Raw genomic sequence first — 17,258 nt, forward strand, 5'->3', positions numbered from 1 at the left:
CATTTCGACTCTTTTCATTTCATGGGTCTCCACTCTCCTAATTGAATTGCAATTAAACAATTCATAACTTTTAGCAAGTGATTTTAAAAAGTCTAAACACATTTTACTCAAGGTTCAATACTTTTGATTTTATGGAAGACCTCTCTGTGTATAGGAACAGAGTCTCAGATTGTAACATTAAGGTGGATGAGGCAAAAGTGTGCAGATTTCTCAGTCAGGATAGGAACAGTCCTGGCCCTGATTGTATTGGGGGTTGACTACTGAGGAATTGTGCTAGACAACTGGGTGGTATTTTTTCATTTATTTTCCAGTTGTCATTAATTCAGCAGAAAGTTCCTACATTATGGAAGGAGTCTGTTGTGGTTCCAGTGGCTAAAGTTAAGGTGCCAAGAGTATTAAATGTTTATCAGCCTGTGGTCCTTACTTCCTTGGGCATTAAGTCATTTGAACATATTGTCAAAAGTGAGATTTTAATCATGATTCAGGACAAGTTAGGCCCATTACAGTTTGCCTATAGGGCTAGGAGGGTGGTGGAAGATGCTACCAGCACTTTATTAAATCTGGTGTTGAAGCATTTAGACAGGAATAAGAATCTTTCATTGATTTTTCTTCTGCCTTTAATTGTATACAGCCACATGTCCTTGCACATAGGCTTATTTCTATGTTGGATATGGACTTTAACATTGTATATTGGCTAATTGATTTTTTAACTGACAGATCTCAGAGAGTTTGAGTGAATAGCGCCCTGTCAAATAAGCTTTTATCTTCTACAGGATCTCCACAAGGCTGTGTATGCTCCCCACTTTTATTTGTTTATATACAAATGATGGTCAGCGCATTCAGGAGTCAAGGCACATTATTAGATTTGCGGACGATTCTGGAATCGTGAGCCTTTTCCATGGCGAGGAGAATAGTCATGGGGTAGTGGTAGATGAATCTGTAAGTTGGTGTGACCAGTCCTTGCTTCAACTCAACATTTCTAAACCTAAAGAAATGGTGTTAGATTTCCAGCCTTCTTTATTCAGGTTTAGCTTTCCTCGGTGTGGAACAAATTGTTTCAGGAAATCATTTGTCCCTTCAGCTATTGAGTTTATTAACAAACTCAGCTGAATTACACGTATTGTGGGTCTTTGGTTATATGTATCAATCGATTGTGGATTACGGCACCATTTATCTGATTGTATTTATATTAATGATTTATGATGGTCATGCTGATTGTGATGTTATCTGTTATTTATTGATCAATTGTTGTATTGTCCAGGGATGTTTTTATGTGTTTGAATATGCATGGTGTTTTAATGTTTTAATGCATTTTTTTTATTGCTAACTGTTTGCAAAACAAATTGCCCTTTCAGGATATTAAAGAATTTTGGATTGGATTGGATTGGAAGTCAATTCCAAAGTGGCCTAAATGGTTTCCCCACATGCCTTTCATTAAAAATAAATCTCAAACTTAATTGAAAATAAAAGGAAACAGGTTAGTTTGGGACAGGCTTTCCTAAACCTAACATTTTTTCAACTTGCTAATGTATTATTAATGGAAAAGCAAGAAAGAGGAGGAATATGAATGACTTATGACAGTTCCATACAATACATACTTGGACACTAACATACCTGCTTTTATACTACTGCTGATAACCTATGTACTGTCACTATCCAGTATACAATATACTCCTAAGCAAAGTTGTATTTCAATGGTCTAGGCTAATTTACAAACTATCACTGATTCGAACCTGCATATACCCATACATAACAATACATATTCAATACTAATTTGTGCAACAATTGCTGTTACATGGCGTTTTATCAGCAGACACCTCAAATACCCTTAACCCAGTGCTAGACTTCACTCTCCAGAGAATAGAATCAATTCCTAAATGTGGAATAAACGGAATATAAATATTCTCGTTGATTTTTTTTAAAGATAGAGATATGTACACTTAGAGTCCGCTTAGTAACCCACACATAATTATTTAGATATTCAAAAATACTACATGTTTTTGTAGTAAAACATTGTAAAACATGTAAAACATTCATAAGATGAAAGAAAGTCTTCTACTACATGACCTCTGCTGGCAATCTAATTATCCAACTATCAAATGTTTGGTTAATTAGGACTTAAAAATAAGTATTTATTTTAATTATAAAATGCTAATGAGTACATCCTCAGAGTATAACTAACATGGACACACATCCTGCTGCTTGCTGCTGAATTGTTTCCTTATTTCAAGGTTCATTGTGCGATGGGGTCCACTGCTGAACTCTCTCTCAGTCACAGGCAATTGGACACTCATTGTCAGCACAGCCATTGCAGCTCAGTGAGGACATACACTGGCTCAAGAGCACAAACAAAAACGATGAATATATGAATTCTATGAAATTCTGGATCTTGCAGGGAGCGTTAATCTCTTGAAATAAAAGATCTACAGCTCCTGCAGTCTGAAACATCAGCTGGGTTTTGAAGTTAAAGTTAAAGTTTGCATAAGTGTATTTTCCTGTTTAAATGTGCATGATAACTAAATCAATTAGTTATTGATTGCGGTTATTATTATCATTATAACAATAACAAGAATACTACTACTACTACTACTACTACTACTACTACTACTACTAATAATAATAATAATAATAATAATAATAATAATAATAATAGTAATGAAGATGCTTATATCATTTTGCAAATTGTCTGTCTGTATGCACACATGCAGAAGTAGTTTGTTAAAACCTACGGTTGGGACTTCTGTGTATATTCCTCTTTCCCTGGCGCATGAAACAGCCTAGATCTGTACACGGTCAGAACCCTGTCAGCTGAGAGTCTGAGGAACACAATGCAGGATTTTCTTCTTTGCCAATACTTCAGTTCCACAGCGACACATGGAAAGAGCCTGTGAAATGAGTGCTCTTTGTTTTAAGTACTTAAGTATTCAGGACCACAAGCTACCTAATATAGTGATGTGATCTATCCAGCTGCCTTCACGGCACGATTGACAGCCAGCAGAAACCATACATAAACTGTCCAGAAAATCATTTAGGGGTTTTCACTTTACTGAGCTGGGAAATGTGCAGAATGCGGGTGATCAATGAACTGGATCGAGCTTTTCCTATCAATTTCCTGCCAAATGTGTGATCTTTGCTAGGGCTATGATCAAGAACCAGCTGCCAGTGCCTAGAGCCACATCTGAGCTGGGCTGTATGGTAATCTGAGCTGTGGAAGGAGGGGAAGTGGAGCAGAACCAAACTGGTGCCTGGGAACCAGTTCCGCGCTGTGGAGCATCCCATTCTCTTCTCTGGCTTCAGAACTACCTTGATAGTAAGATGCTACAATCTGTGTCTGCCTCATTCCTATTGATTGCAGTACTGCTCTGCAATGTGGTAATTTCACTGCACATGTATTGTATTATGTGTGTTGCACTGTATTTCTTCAGTACTTCCTGCATTTCATACTAAATACTAAAGTAAAGTATGAATGTGGTAACAATCTACGTATAGGTATACCTGTCATTGGTCATTTTTTCTTGACACTTTCAACCACAATGTTTTAAAGAAAACACTTTTCTTCACTGGCAATTAAATCAGGTTTTCCAAAGACAACCTCTTTAATTCTTGTACAAAAATCTATGTCTTTGTAAGCTTTGAAATCACTGAAGCCCCCACACATTCTCATGCTTGACTGTTAGAAGACCAAGATAAAACTTAATAATACAGATTGATTGTGGAATGATGCTTGACAATTCCAGAAGAGCAGACAATATAGTACCCATTAACGGAGATACGTTTATTTATTTATTTTCTCCAAGTTATCATACATCAGATAGAATTACTGCTTTGGCATACCTATCTTGTCAGTATGTGCGTCATTTTATTTTGTGAAATGGCCTAAGGCTTTGCTTGTTTTATAAAATGTAATCTAATGCCTCTACTGCACCAGAGCACTTTTCACAAGGTGTATTAATGCCTTTATCTCCCCATCCTCAGAGAAAGCATTCAGTCCCTTTTCGTAATCTCAAAAGTGTTAATGCGGGAGAGAAAAGAAGCAAAGTCCAACACATGCACAGCATCCTTCTTCTGAAACAGAATTTGCATTTATAAATAACTGATGACAGCTGTGATTTTGTGGCATGGTACAGAAACTTGCCATCCTATGAAGAAGAAAGGTTCTCCTGCGAGTTTGCAGAGCTAAAGAGCTTTTTATCCTCCAGTAAAACAGCACAGAAATCTTTCACCAGTCTTGGGAGTTAGACGTACAACTCAGCTATCAATCAGGCCTAATAAGAGACCATTCATGCGTTTAGTTTCAGTCTTTGGACTGTCGCTGTTGATTTTTTCCTATGTTTCTTCGGGAGTTTTATTAAGCTTAACAGCCAGAGATCAAAACCCATTAGGATACGACTATGTTAATACTGATTTAATTAATATGGCAGCTCTTTGAACTTCAGGGCAGATCATTCCAGAATAATTTGGAAACTAGTTCATTTTCATTAAGGGTGAGCTTTAGGAAAGTCAAAGTCTTGTCCCCAAACGTTCCTGCAACCCATCGGGAAATATGTCATCATTTTCACTACAAAGATATGCATTTTATAAGCTGTGCATCACATTTTTAACATGCCAAAGTTACTGTTTACCCAGGGCTGGAAATATTAACTTTCAAAGAGAAATGATCACACAAGTAAAAGAAATACCCAAACCAAAAATACAACACAGGTCTCCAAGTGATGAACAATAACATCAACAACAACAATTTTAAGATTCATAAAAAAAAAAATCTTTATTTCTAAAAATACAATTTTCAACAATACAGATTATCGCCAGCTGTACAAAGTATGTTTTCTTTTTTTGATGTATTTTGTCAGAAAGTTCAGAAGATTCACACAGACGTCTGAATGGGACTGCAACTCATTAAAAGCAGTTCAGCAGCGCTTCATTGCTGTACAGAGAGGCTGGGAAATAAGTTCAAATATAAAGGGGTTAATCTATAATATAATGTGAAGTTGGGGGGGGGGGGATAGGGGGTTGTTTTGGCTTACCCTGACAATAGATAACAGATGACAACTGCTATAAAATGATATCAGAAGCTTATTAATACATTTTTTTTTAAACTCAGTAACAGGTAAGGTAGGCAAATCATCTTTCTACATTGTTCCACCACAGCAATCTCTCTTTACTCTTCGAATCACTGAACTCAATCTTCAGAAAGGCTGTGACAGTGATCAATGCAGATCATTTTTCAAATGTAATCCAATTCAAACAGCAGGAGAAAAAATATGCCTTTCGTCAAAGAACAGAAAGTGTATACATTTCCAGCTGAACGATCAAATGAATCATTCTGCGGTAATTTCATTTCTTCTCTTTGTTATCAAAGAAAAGTAAAAATCTAGAGCATACTATATTGTAAATACTATGTAGACTTCTCTCCCTCAGATGCAATGCAAAGCAGACCCAGTCATCTTTCCAAAAAAAAAAAAGGAGAATGTCCTTTTTGGACAGTAGAGGGGGATGTTGCATCATTCAAGCCATACCTTTCTGCGAGCCTCAAGGCTTCCTCTCCAAGTTTAGCATTTAGGTTGGTCTTAGTTTCTGTTGCTGGACCAACACATAGCCCAAAGAAGATGGTCAGTTTGCAAAGCTTCACTAAATGTTTCCACAAGCCAGCCTTCTCGTTATTCATCAAAGCTTGCTGAAGGAAGGGATGATTAGTATGTGTGAAGACGATTATTCGGCTTGTCATACATGCTACATGCCCTGAATTCAGCAGCAAGTATGTGGAAATTCAACCGTGTGAATCTGCTAAAGGAAAATGAGCACAGACCAATGACAACAGGAAATTGTTTTCATCAGTCAATCATTAAGCCTAACTAGTTAATTATCTAATGTTTTCAGGTTTGTACCTGTTAATTGAACAGGAACATTTTCAGAGTTCATAAATCTCCATTAAGTCTCTGATTATCTGTTCAGCTCCAATTAGTTATCGAGCGATGCTGGTAATGTGCTGTGTGAGTTGGATGGGGAGGTAAGGGATTTTGAAATTGTCTGCTTTTATTTGCACTCTGTGTTCTTCCATCATGAACCAGATTAAAACCTAATCTGAGAATCAAAAAATCTAGAGCACATTTGAAAGGACTTCGATAACAAAATACATTTTGGATTCTGAAATATTAATGATATCTTTCTTTTAAACAAAAATAATTTGTAATTAATATAAACAATAACTGGTGCTTTGAAATAGCCAATTGTAAACAGACAACAGATATTAACCATGGGAATGCAGCAACACTAAACCAGTTACTAAGTAAATATGGTGTTGATTGTTCATATAAAACAGTCTTAATGGAAAAGCTGAACTCTCAGGGGATAGTATAAATACATTGTTTCCATAGCTCTGGTATGGAGAATTCTAGAGGGAGTTGCAACTGTGTGGATACTGACCCTGGAGCCTGATTTCAGACTTTGGAAAGCAAATGTTATGCCTTTCCGTATGATGAGATGTCAAGAGAAATTCCGGAGTGACAACTGTCAGCTTTAAATGCTAATCCTACCCTTCAAAAAATATAAGTTAATAAAAATCAATAGTACATTTTGAACTTGCAGTACTCAAGTCTTTTAGACAGTATGATGAGGTATTTCATTTTGCAATGTCACAATAAAGTGATGTATTGATTAAAATAGTTTACTTTTCTTTTTTTCTTCTTTCACTTTTAAAGAGTGGAAATTTAAAATATCTCCTTTGCAGAACTGGACTTGCTAAACCATAGATGTTTGCTTAAAAAAAAGGAAATACTTATCCAATAACTTTGCAGATGAAGCTGAGGAAACGGTTTTCACAGCATCACTTTGCTTTAGTGCATTTTATGAGTGCAGTTCCAGTTCACAAAATACAAAGCAAAACATTTTTAGTTTTGACATCAGACATCCCCAAGCCCCAGAAATATTATATTTATTTTCCCTGGAACGATCAACTTGGTGTATCTAAACCTTGAAATGATAGAAATGGAATATGAACAAATAAACATAAAAATTATAAAACCATTTACATTCAAACAATCTTCAAATGAACATGGCCAGTGAAAGGCTTTTGATATAACACCTTGACTCTAAATAAAGGGTAACAAGGGAACCAAAAGACTCGAGTTCCAAAAGATACATTCATAAGGCCAGCAACACAAACCAATGGTCAAACAACAGACTTCACAACATTTGTTTTCTGTAAATAACAATAAGGGGGGAACAATGTTGTTTGAGTTACACTATATCGCAGAGACTCAGTTGCACTCTTTCAAAGGAATATTATGCAGAAGCAGAATAAAGAATTATTCAACATTTTAGCTGGTCTCTAAGGAATAAATCCACAACAGCATTTCAATGCTGTTCATTTTGAGTTAAAATCCTCTATGATTTTTAAAGTTATCAATCAGCTTTGACCTAGAACCTTATCACCTGTATATCTGTATATGTGTGTGTGTGTGTGTGTATATATATATATATATATATATATATTACACATACGTAAACACACACACTTACACACTATCACATTTGATTAATATATTATTTCATTTGCAAGGCATGTCTATGGCAATTAGTTTGCAATGCTTCATAAAAATAACCTCAGGAGAGTTAGGATGCTGATTGTAGCAAATCATGTGTAATAAACCTTTGGATTCCTAGATCTACAAAAATCATACAAATTTCCAAACACAGCCATGTTAAGTACGCTCAGATTCACTGCAAGAAGCATTTACAGCATTGACTTCAGGCTCCTAGTGAGCTAGCTTATAAGAAAAACCCACAACTGTGACATGTTGTTCAACCATCCTTCATCCTATCATAAAACGATGAGGCAAATGGCTTACAATAGAAACAGTAACAGATATGGATTCACAGTGCAGTTACAGTACAGTAACTAAAATAACCTGCATTACAAAAAGTATACAAAAACTTTCCATATGAACATGAAATCACTGTGTTTTTATGTTTCTGACCTGCAATATCACTTTGAGAATTTCACCGGGATGGCCCTTCTAACAAAAAAAGATAGAAAAAATAAAAAATAAAACGCTGAAACTTCAGAGAGCAAGAAAATGCATAAGCAAGCATCATTCTTCTGGGAGAAGCACAGAGGAGGTGGGGGAGGTGGGGGTTAGCAGAAACCTAATTTCTCTAAATTGTTTTGACACAGCAGCCTGTTTCTCCTGCGCTCTCCTGAATGAAAGTCAGGAGGTTGGTCACCAAAAGGCTCTTCTCTTATTAGCAGAGATAATAACCAATGAGACATCCTGAGTGACACGGACCCCCACACAAGGCAATTCCACTCCACAGACACACCTGCTCCACAACTTGCCTGATTCGGATTTCAAATGGCAGGAAAAGAGTACAGCTTGTGTCCCAATTTCTGCAGAGAGGTTTAAAGCACCCGGCTCCTGTGTTTGGTGCCCCTGTGTGTGTAGAGGAGCCACGAGAGCTCTGGAGCCCACAGCAGCTACTGCGCTGATCTCAGGGGACAGTGATCACAGTCTGCAGCTTCGGCTCTGTTGCTAGAGGCACTGGCTTGCTGTGTTTAAGGACAAAAGGTGGACCCCGGCTGAGTTCGTCTGCACAGCTTCATGTTCTTGACAACCTCATGTTGACGCCGTGATCACCTGCTTTACAGGCCTGAATCAGCTGAGGGATGCAGAAGCACATGCTGAGTCTCATTGAGAATAACCCCATAAAACCACAATCCTATTCAGGAGAATCAAATCTCTCAACCTTTTCTTTCTTTATTTTCTTAAGAAACGTTTTTTTACATTTCCCTGCCCTGATCAATAATTTATGAGGGATTTAAAAAGGAAAATAAAAATTACAAAGCAAAACAAAATAAACAATATAAATATGTGTGTGTGTGTGTGTGTGTGTGTGTGTGTGTGTGTATTGTAACACCAGGAGGGGCAGAGTTACAGATCACTGGTATATCCTGGACAGGATGTTGTGCTTCATGGACAGGTGGAGTTCACCTGGCAGTTGAAAATAAATTGCTCCCAGCGAGTGGATAAGGACCATGGATTGGATAAGAATGACAAGAACAGTAAACGGATGTGTGCTGTTGACTTGAGCCTTGTTTTGTGGAATGACTGTTTTACTATCATGACACCACTTATCAATCCAATATATAGTTACGGTTCCACAGGAAAGTGTTCGCTAGAGCTCCAAAGAGCTAGGCTGTCATTTCGATGATCTTTGTTTTGAATAGCTTGCACATGAAAACAGACCTTAATGTAAGGTTTGCTGTACTCCAATAGAGGTTTGCAACAAAACTACAGTATGACTGTATTGCTCAAACAATCATGTCTATGTGCTGTTTAATTACCAAATCTCTATTTCAAATACACTCTGCCCCCCAGGGGAATTACAATATAAATATATACACACACATACATATATGCTTATACATATATATATTAAGCCTGTGCAGCAACAATTAACATCCTGTACATCAAATGCAGAAATATATATATATATATATATATATATATATATATATCTCTATATATATATCTATATAGTTATAGATATATATAAACAAGGAACAAAATTAAAGAGATAGAGTAAGAACAATACAAAGAAAGAAGCCTGTGGCATCTGAAACCCTGATTTTCTCCCTGTTTGTTTGCCAGGCCGCAGCACTCAGCCGGAGGAGGAAAGGAATTCCTCTGAGTTCCCATGTCCGCCCGGGAGACCGACATTGTGATGCGGAGTGCAGGTCTGGGCTGGGACTCTCCTGGGTCCCGCCTGTTTCTGTCTGTCTGTCTGTTTCAGTGAAGCCTGTGTCCCAGACTTCAAACACAAAGCCCCGGGCCCAGTGGCATTGCTCACAAAAGGGGCAGGTTTTTGAAAACACCTTGCCCGTGTTCTTCCTTCATTTTACCCTGGCCTTACGCCGTTTTTATGCCTTCAAAGCCACAAAATTTCCACCTCTTCTCCAGGCTGGCTCCGACTCCTGTCAGCTCCTGCTTGAACGTACAAGGCAGCCGACCCAGCAACGCTTCCACCTCGGTTGTACTGATCTGGAAGGAAACACACACAAGCCAGCCGTCAGTAGGGAGTTATGATAAATTATGAAATACAATTAAAACATTTAGTTCTAATTATGTCAGTTATCTGAACTATTTCAAGGAACAAAAGCCAATCACATGCACACAAAACATTTCAGAGCAACATGGGTCCTGATTTTTTATGCACAACTAAATTATGATGAGGAATTATTATGAAAAGATGTGGGCATACCTATTTCTGATGGAAAACAACAAATATCCAGCTAAATCTGGAAAAAAAAATGTTTGCAACACAAGGAGTGTTGAAGGAGAATGTAGGAACAAATAGACCCCTGGGCTTCAAATCTAGCACGAAAATGTTTTTTTTTTCCCCCTCCATCCCTGTTCATAACTGAATCACCATCTTGTCTACAATACTGCAGTATTAATAAGCATGCGGCAAACAGGGTCATTCATCAGAAAGCTGGATCTCCAGGGTTTGGGATGAAGCACTCGCCGTCTTCGTTCTGACAAGCCACCGCTAAGGAACAATCTGCTCTCAAACTCATCCAAGGCAGAGGTAATTTGATGTGGCACAGGATGAAGACAGAGATGGTCTGCTAAAGGCTTCAGTACAGTATGTGGAATTGTGTGGATAACGGTAACAGAATCCAAAACTGCATTTTAAATAGTTGACCGACTGTCTTTTGTTGCTGTTGTTAGTTTGTTTTCCTATACTCTTGCCACGAACCAAGGAAAAATAACAACAAAATTCATTTTTTTAAGAAACAACTTTCCTTCACTGAAATCTTGTTTGGGGTATTTCTTGGATACCAGAATGTAATATTATGTTAATCAAAAATAAATAAATCAGCTGTCAGTGTCAAAACCAATTAAAGAGAAAGCTCTGAAGGTAGTCCCCTAGAAAGAGCTGCTTCTGAGTAAACAGGTCGCCCACTCGAGCTGTCTCTGCAGTAATCAGCCCAGTAATGTGAGCTGATCTACACTGTCAAAGTGAAACATGACATTGATGCGGTAGGGCATTATTTAACATGCGGCCAGCTCCCAAATTTTACATTTATTTATTTATTTTGAAAGCATAGGGCTCTAAAGGTCAGAGACTTACAAGAAAAAGGTACAAAGACTTAATACATTCTATTCCGTCTGGAAATGAGTTTTGAGGAAGACAGGCCCGAGTTAAAATTAAAAAAAAAAAAAACGAATTCAGTAAAATCTGCTGCAATAGAATGCATTTCCATTTGCACAATGAGGAAGAGAGCCCCTGGCATATGGGAAGGCACATATGTCAGGAACGTAGAAGTGCTTATTCCATTGCTCTATATACCCTATGTTGTTCATGTATCACATGCATACTGATATACTGTGCCGTGTCAACAGTTCATTTGCAATAGATCTTGGCTCATTTGAAAGAGCGGGAAAGACCCAATGGACATGTTTTCTTTACGAAGAGGTCTTGCAGTAACACTTATCCCATTGTGTGATTTACTGCAGGATCAGATTTATCACAGGATACAGTAAGAGATCCAAGTTGTGTATAAACATTTCAACCTCCTCCTGTGAATGACAGAGAAGTTTCAGTGTTTATCATTGACTGCCTTTCTCCCCCACTCACTACTGCACTGTTCATATGCGTGTGAGCATGAAGTCCTGGCTTCTGCTTTGTGTTACTGGATATCAAGAGCTAACAGGACAGAGGGTTCATTGCCTGTGCTTTAGCGTACCTTGGTATCGAGACGTTGTAAGTAGGAGCAGATGTACTCAATGCTGGCACCAAAGGGGTGGACATGTAGAAAGGTGGAGATTATTCCTGAGGAAGAAAAAAGCATGGCAAAGAAGTGTTAATACAAACGAGTTATGAAAACTGCCCACATTTTCTGCATGCTAATTGCTTTATTTTTGTTTTACTTTGGGCACTAATGGAACTGAACAGACAACACCCTGTTCCTGCCTTTGTCTGAAACAAAGGAAACGTTGACCAAGAAATCAAACAGCCTATTAACTCTACCTTTTAAACCAAAGAAAAATACATTTAAATGGTCCCGTTAAGTATTCAGGCCTACGGAACAATTAAGATTGAATTATTCAAGTTAATTTCCTTTCACAAGTTGTAACAACCCGCTCATCGGTCGGTAGGAGTTCCGTTTAAATGTTATAGATTTAACAACAAAGTACTCAGAAAAAGTACTTTGATGTTTCTCCCCCAGCATGCAAGCATATCCATCAGCTTGTTAGAAGTGTGTTTTATGTTCATTTGTTTTTGTTTTGGTATTTGATTAAAAAAATCTACAAAAAATACCTCATGAACCAATTTACAACAGTGCAAGTTAGAGATGCCAACCTTCAATTTATTACACTAATATTGACACTGGAATTGAGGTTTCTCTGCAGTAGTGTCTTTAGCAGGAAAATACTTCAGCATCCCACACTTATAAAATGATGCCATTACAATACAAATAAGGTTAAGTCCTTTATTTTTATTCATCGTGAAGTATGTTTCTATGAACTGGTGAGCAGTATTGCAGCAGTCAGCCAAGTATCCTTCAGAGCGGCAACACTTAATTATTAGTCTTGCACATGTCTAACATGAATTAATGGCAATTAAAGGTGTGCACCAAAGCTTTTTATTTCCACATCTAATTTGCATGTATATTTAATGCAAATGAAAAATGTGAGGCATGAGATTTGACTCTTGAGATCTTTTTCCTACGATTTTTTTATCGTTTAATTACCTGAGATTTTCCAGGCATCAAAGTATGTGGGCAAACACGTGCATCTGCATGATAAGGGCATGGGCGGAAGCCAGCCATTTACAGCAGGATAAAGATTTACCCATGCTCATGCAGCAAATTATTATGGATTACTTATCTGACAGAAAACCACAGTACTGAGGCCATATTACTAACTTAATATTTATGACCGTGATCCACAAGAAACTGTACTGTGTTCAGTGGGTGTGATCCAGTCCAAACCCACACCTGAAGTATGTACTGCAACAAGGAACATCACAAACATGGATATCATTATAATAATTCTAAGAGAGATGTGATTCAGTGAGCTTTTCATAAATATTTTATAAATACATACTGTATTTCTGAAGTTCTTGGTTTCTTTGATTAATCAGTTATTTTGTTCTTTAAGGTCACAATAAATCTATAGAAATCTATAGAAAGTGTTTTTTAAATTTAGTTATTCTTTGAATTTACATTTAGCAGAATCGGAAGTAAAATAGTCTGAAAGCAGAAAACTAGGACATGATGAAAAATATTTCAAGTTGGAATGCCATGAGAGGGTAGAATTTGGCTTTCCACCTAATCTTGAGCATTTCACTGTGAGTGATGCAAGTTGCTGTACTTTAGAAAAGCAGCCCATTAGCTGCTTAACAACCACAGAGCTAATCACAGCAATCACTCTCGCATGTAATGACTTCCACGCAGTATATAAAACCATTCTATTCACAGTCACCAAATCACATTTCCGCACTTCTCTGCTTGCAGGAGTGGGGAGATGGAGCATCTGGGTGAGTGTATGTGTGCAAGTGTCTGAGAAGGTGTTGCGGTTTGTCACCTAGACATCCCATTTTGTTTCTGACTGTAAATTAGTTCTTTATTTCCACTTGGATGGTCACAGTTCATTTTATGAGAGAGTCTGACCCTTTCATTCTTCCCAGACCCTTTTTCCATTTCAAGGAAAACACCAAGATCATGAACTATTCATGAATGCAGGATGGCTGTGACCAGCCTGATCTTCAAGATGGGGACGACAACAACAACAACAAAATTGTAGAAGGACATGCTTTGTTCAGATTTAGTACGTATCAAATTGAAGAGGAAAACTTAAAAATTACATCTGCTGTAGGACAGGATGGCTTTTTAAAGTAATTCACATTTTATGAGGCGAGGGGCAGAATTTCGACATTATAAAAACCTCACGTTCAATTCTTCAATTTTTCAACATGACAATGATTTTTGATTCAGATTCATGTATTAGTTGGCAGTACTACAGCCACAAGTAATGTTTCCTGCTGTCATGACTTCAAACCATTACTGCAACATTACTTACCAACTAGTAGGGCCTCTCTCTCAGATTTGACTGGACTGGGAGGGGTCTTCTCTGGGAGGGTTTCTTTCTCCTGACTGCAGGAAGCCACTATCGGAACTGGACCATCCTGCCAGAGAAACACAAAACCATGTGTTGTTAATAAAAAGAACTGAAAAGCAGGTTAAAAAGGAACACTTCTCTAATGCAGTTATACACAAATTCTCCAAATAAATGCATGAAAGCTTGTATTTCAGAAATTTCACAATCAGAATTCAACAGAAAATGGGGAAACATGAACTTTGGTTGATCTTACTTAAAAGCCTTAAACAAATGTGTGTGTGGTAAAAATAATAATGAGAGTAATACAATACGACTTTCAAAGACCTCAGTGGTATTACTCTTGGAAACTACAGGAGATACTTTCGGCAGAAGATTTTTTTTATTTTCCTTGATAATTCTACCCACCCCCCCCCCCCCCTTTATTCATTTACCAACGGTTTGAGGTCAACAAGTAGCAGCAGAAATCATATCTCAACAGCTGGGAAAATGCTGAAGAGTTAAAAAAATGTGCAAGGGTAAATCATTTTTGAAGAGAACAGAATGCTGATAAGCAGTGCATAAAAAAGAAAAGAATGAGTGAAAAAGAGAGGGAGCGGATACAAAAAAAAGAAAATTATGAGCTGACAGCACTGGTTTTCATCTATAGAAGCAGTAAAAAAAAAAGTAACTTCTAAAACAACATTAGTGTTAGCTGTGCAAATGATCAAGCTGTTGTTTATTGCTTCCTCTTGACAGGTTCTTAGGGGTTTCATATCTCGTACTGAGAGCCAGCTTGCTGATTTCCTAGGATACTGAACATACCATCCTTCAGAATAGCTTTACATGGAGAGACCTCTTTCAAACCCTGCTGGCACATTGGTCACCCAATTTTATGTTTTTGGTACTCTCTTATGAGGCCCTGGTCCTTATTTCCCAAAATGATCAGACAGTGTTTTATTTTCTAACCCAGTTGTGTCAGGGTGATTTATCCTCCAACAAATAAAGTTCTCCAGCTCCCGATTGCCCCGTAATGATCTGTCATGTTGTTGGGAGGAGAGTGGAGAAGATTGGAGAGGAAGGAGTGTGGAGCCTGAGGACAGACACCGAAAAAAAGAAACTGAAAAAAACCAAACACTTTTCCACTTACATTGCCTTGATTAGCACTCTCGTCGCTCCCTCTGTCATCTCTTTCGGCCGTCTCAAGCTACAATCAATTAAAAAAATAAGGAAAGCTTTGAGAAATATGCCACACTGCCCTCGCGGCAAAGCACAGCCAAGTGCAGGAGGGTCTCGCTGGGCTGCAGCAGGAGATTAGAAATGAATGTCAAATAAACACACTCAGACAGACAAGGATAGACAGATGTGTCTGCATGTATACATATGCACACATACACAAATACACGTTCAATCTCTTCTAAAAAAAGAAACAAACAAAAAAGACAATGCATTGCAAGATCATGCTTCAATATTTCAAAGAATGCTCGGCGCTTATTGAAATTGCCTCCCACAGGCCACCTACTAGTGTAGACAGTCAGAAGTGCTGTAATGAATTAAAAGTGCCACCAAATTCTTTTCAAAGCTCTAGAACGGAAGCTTCGAAGAAATGGCACTTTTTGTTGGCTGATCATCAAACCGCCACACGTTGCTGTGAAAACAAAACCCTCACAGATTCCTCCTTGTTGTTTGATTCTCCGTTTCAGCTGCAGCAGGGAGGGAGAGGGAATCTCATTTACAAAGCATTGCCTGGCTACCTAGCTTTCTGATGGTACCTGGGAATTATATTTTGCTGACAGCCAAGGAACTGCAGGCTGTCATATTACTTTGGCTGATCTTCATTTTTTTTTTTTTTTTTTTTTATAGATAATGGCATATATATTGCCCTGGACAGGCATTTTGAAATCTGAAAAAAGTCATGACTGTATTTGAAAAGTAATTGGAAATAATGTGGAAAGGTGTGTGAATGTGAAATACAGAGAAAATACAATACTGGTTAGTGGCAGACAGTAATAAAATGACTCCCATTGACCTTCAAAAGTGCTTTACATTATAGATTTGTAATATGTCAACAATCAAGAGAAGTCTTCACCAGAGTAAATACAGAGGGTTTAGTGGGAAAACATTTTAAAGGGTAAATTGATACAGTTGGGTTTATATTTTATACTCACAGATCTATAAAACAATTTTAAATAATGAAATTAAAGCCTGGCTTTTTTCATTTTTGAACATGAATGGTATGCCTAATTGTTTCACTTCACTGTAATTCTAGATTACAAAGTCGATTCTTCTTCCTCTGCTAAACATAAATGACCATTGGAACCTTCAACGGCAGTATTCAGGGACAATAGCACTGAAACATGCATAACTGAAAGAGAAGGTTTTGCCAGAGGTGCCCTACATCCACTTAGTCATGCACCCAAACAGTGTGAATGCCATTAGATTACACAGTGGCTCCAGGGCAACGATATCTAACATGGCTGGAAGCATGTCTTGTAAAATGACTTTCAGGACCAGCAGCCTTTATAAACCCTCATCAATGTCAATAGTATACCTCGGTTAACTGAATCCTTTTAGCCACTGAAGATAAATTGGAGGGAGGTAACTTCAAAATTAACTGTGTCTTTCAATATGTATAAACTGTACAAAATGTGTAAACACTTTTTCTCCAGTCTTGCTGGAAAATAAATCACTTGGTCTCATTAAATATAAAATAAAACTGTTCACTATAGCCTTAGTGCGCATATCTCAAGTATTATTTTAGAAAAAAAAATTTCAAGGACTGAAACTCATATTAAACTAATTTCATTTTAATTAAAGCACATATCATATACATCGGTCCAATTTTATTTTTTTAATGAGCTTCTCTAGCATGCCAGATTTATTAGACACAGTCTTCTCTAAAGCAGAAACACTGCCCCCCTCCTCTCAATAGAAATGAGCCAACGGATAATTTTCGGTAAAATTATATAGGAGGTTTTATTAATATACATGCTAATCATTTTGTGTTTTTTTCCTTGGATATTTCTCTATAGGGGAATATTTCACTGCAGAGCATTATTAAATATGACAGAGAGGGTCAGTAAAAGATAGGAAAGGGACTGAGATAGCTTTCAATTTCTTGGTGCTGTCAGGGCTGCAGGAAAATGCTGATATTGGACA

General features: G+C 37.5%; 1 protein-coding gene across 5 annotated transcripts in view; it reads right to left on the minus strand.

Annotated features, from left to right (window-relative positions):
• Positions 1-9,535: 9,535 nt before the first annotated feature.
• The window catches only part of enox2 (ecto-NOX disulfide-thiol exchanger 2), a 209,965-nt gene continuing 202,242 nt past the window's right edge, over positions 9,536-17,258 (minus strand). For all 5 annotated transcript variants that reach the window (XM_066714985.1, XM_066714984.1, XM_066714986.1 and 2 more), the window contains 4 exons: positions 15,250-15,306; positions 14,085-14,190; positions 11,747-11,832; positions 9,536-10,037 (listed from right to left, as the gene is read on the minus strand). In XM_066714985.1, the coding sequence (XP_066571082.1) occupies positions 9,906-10,037; positions 11,747-11,832; positions 14,085-14,190; positions 15,250-15,306 (381 nt within the window). In that variant the 3' untranslated portion in view covers positions 9,536-9,905. The remainder of the gene's footprint in view (positions 10,038-11,746; positions 11,833-14,084; positions 14,191-15,249; positions 15,307-17,258) is intronic.

The sequence above is a fragment of the Amia ocellicauda genome, chromosome 10, assembly GCF_036373705.1.
Source record: "Amia ocellicauda isolate fAmiCal2 chromosome 10, fAmiCal2.hap1, whole genome shotgun sequence".
Taxonomy (NCBI): Eukaryota; Metazoa; Chordata; class Actinopteri; order Amiiformes; family Amiidae; genus Amia; species Amia ocellicauda.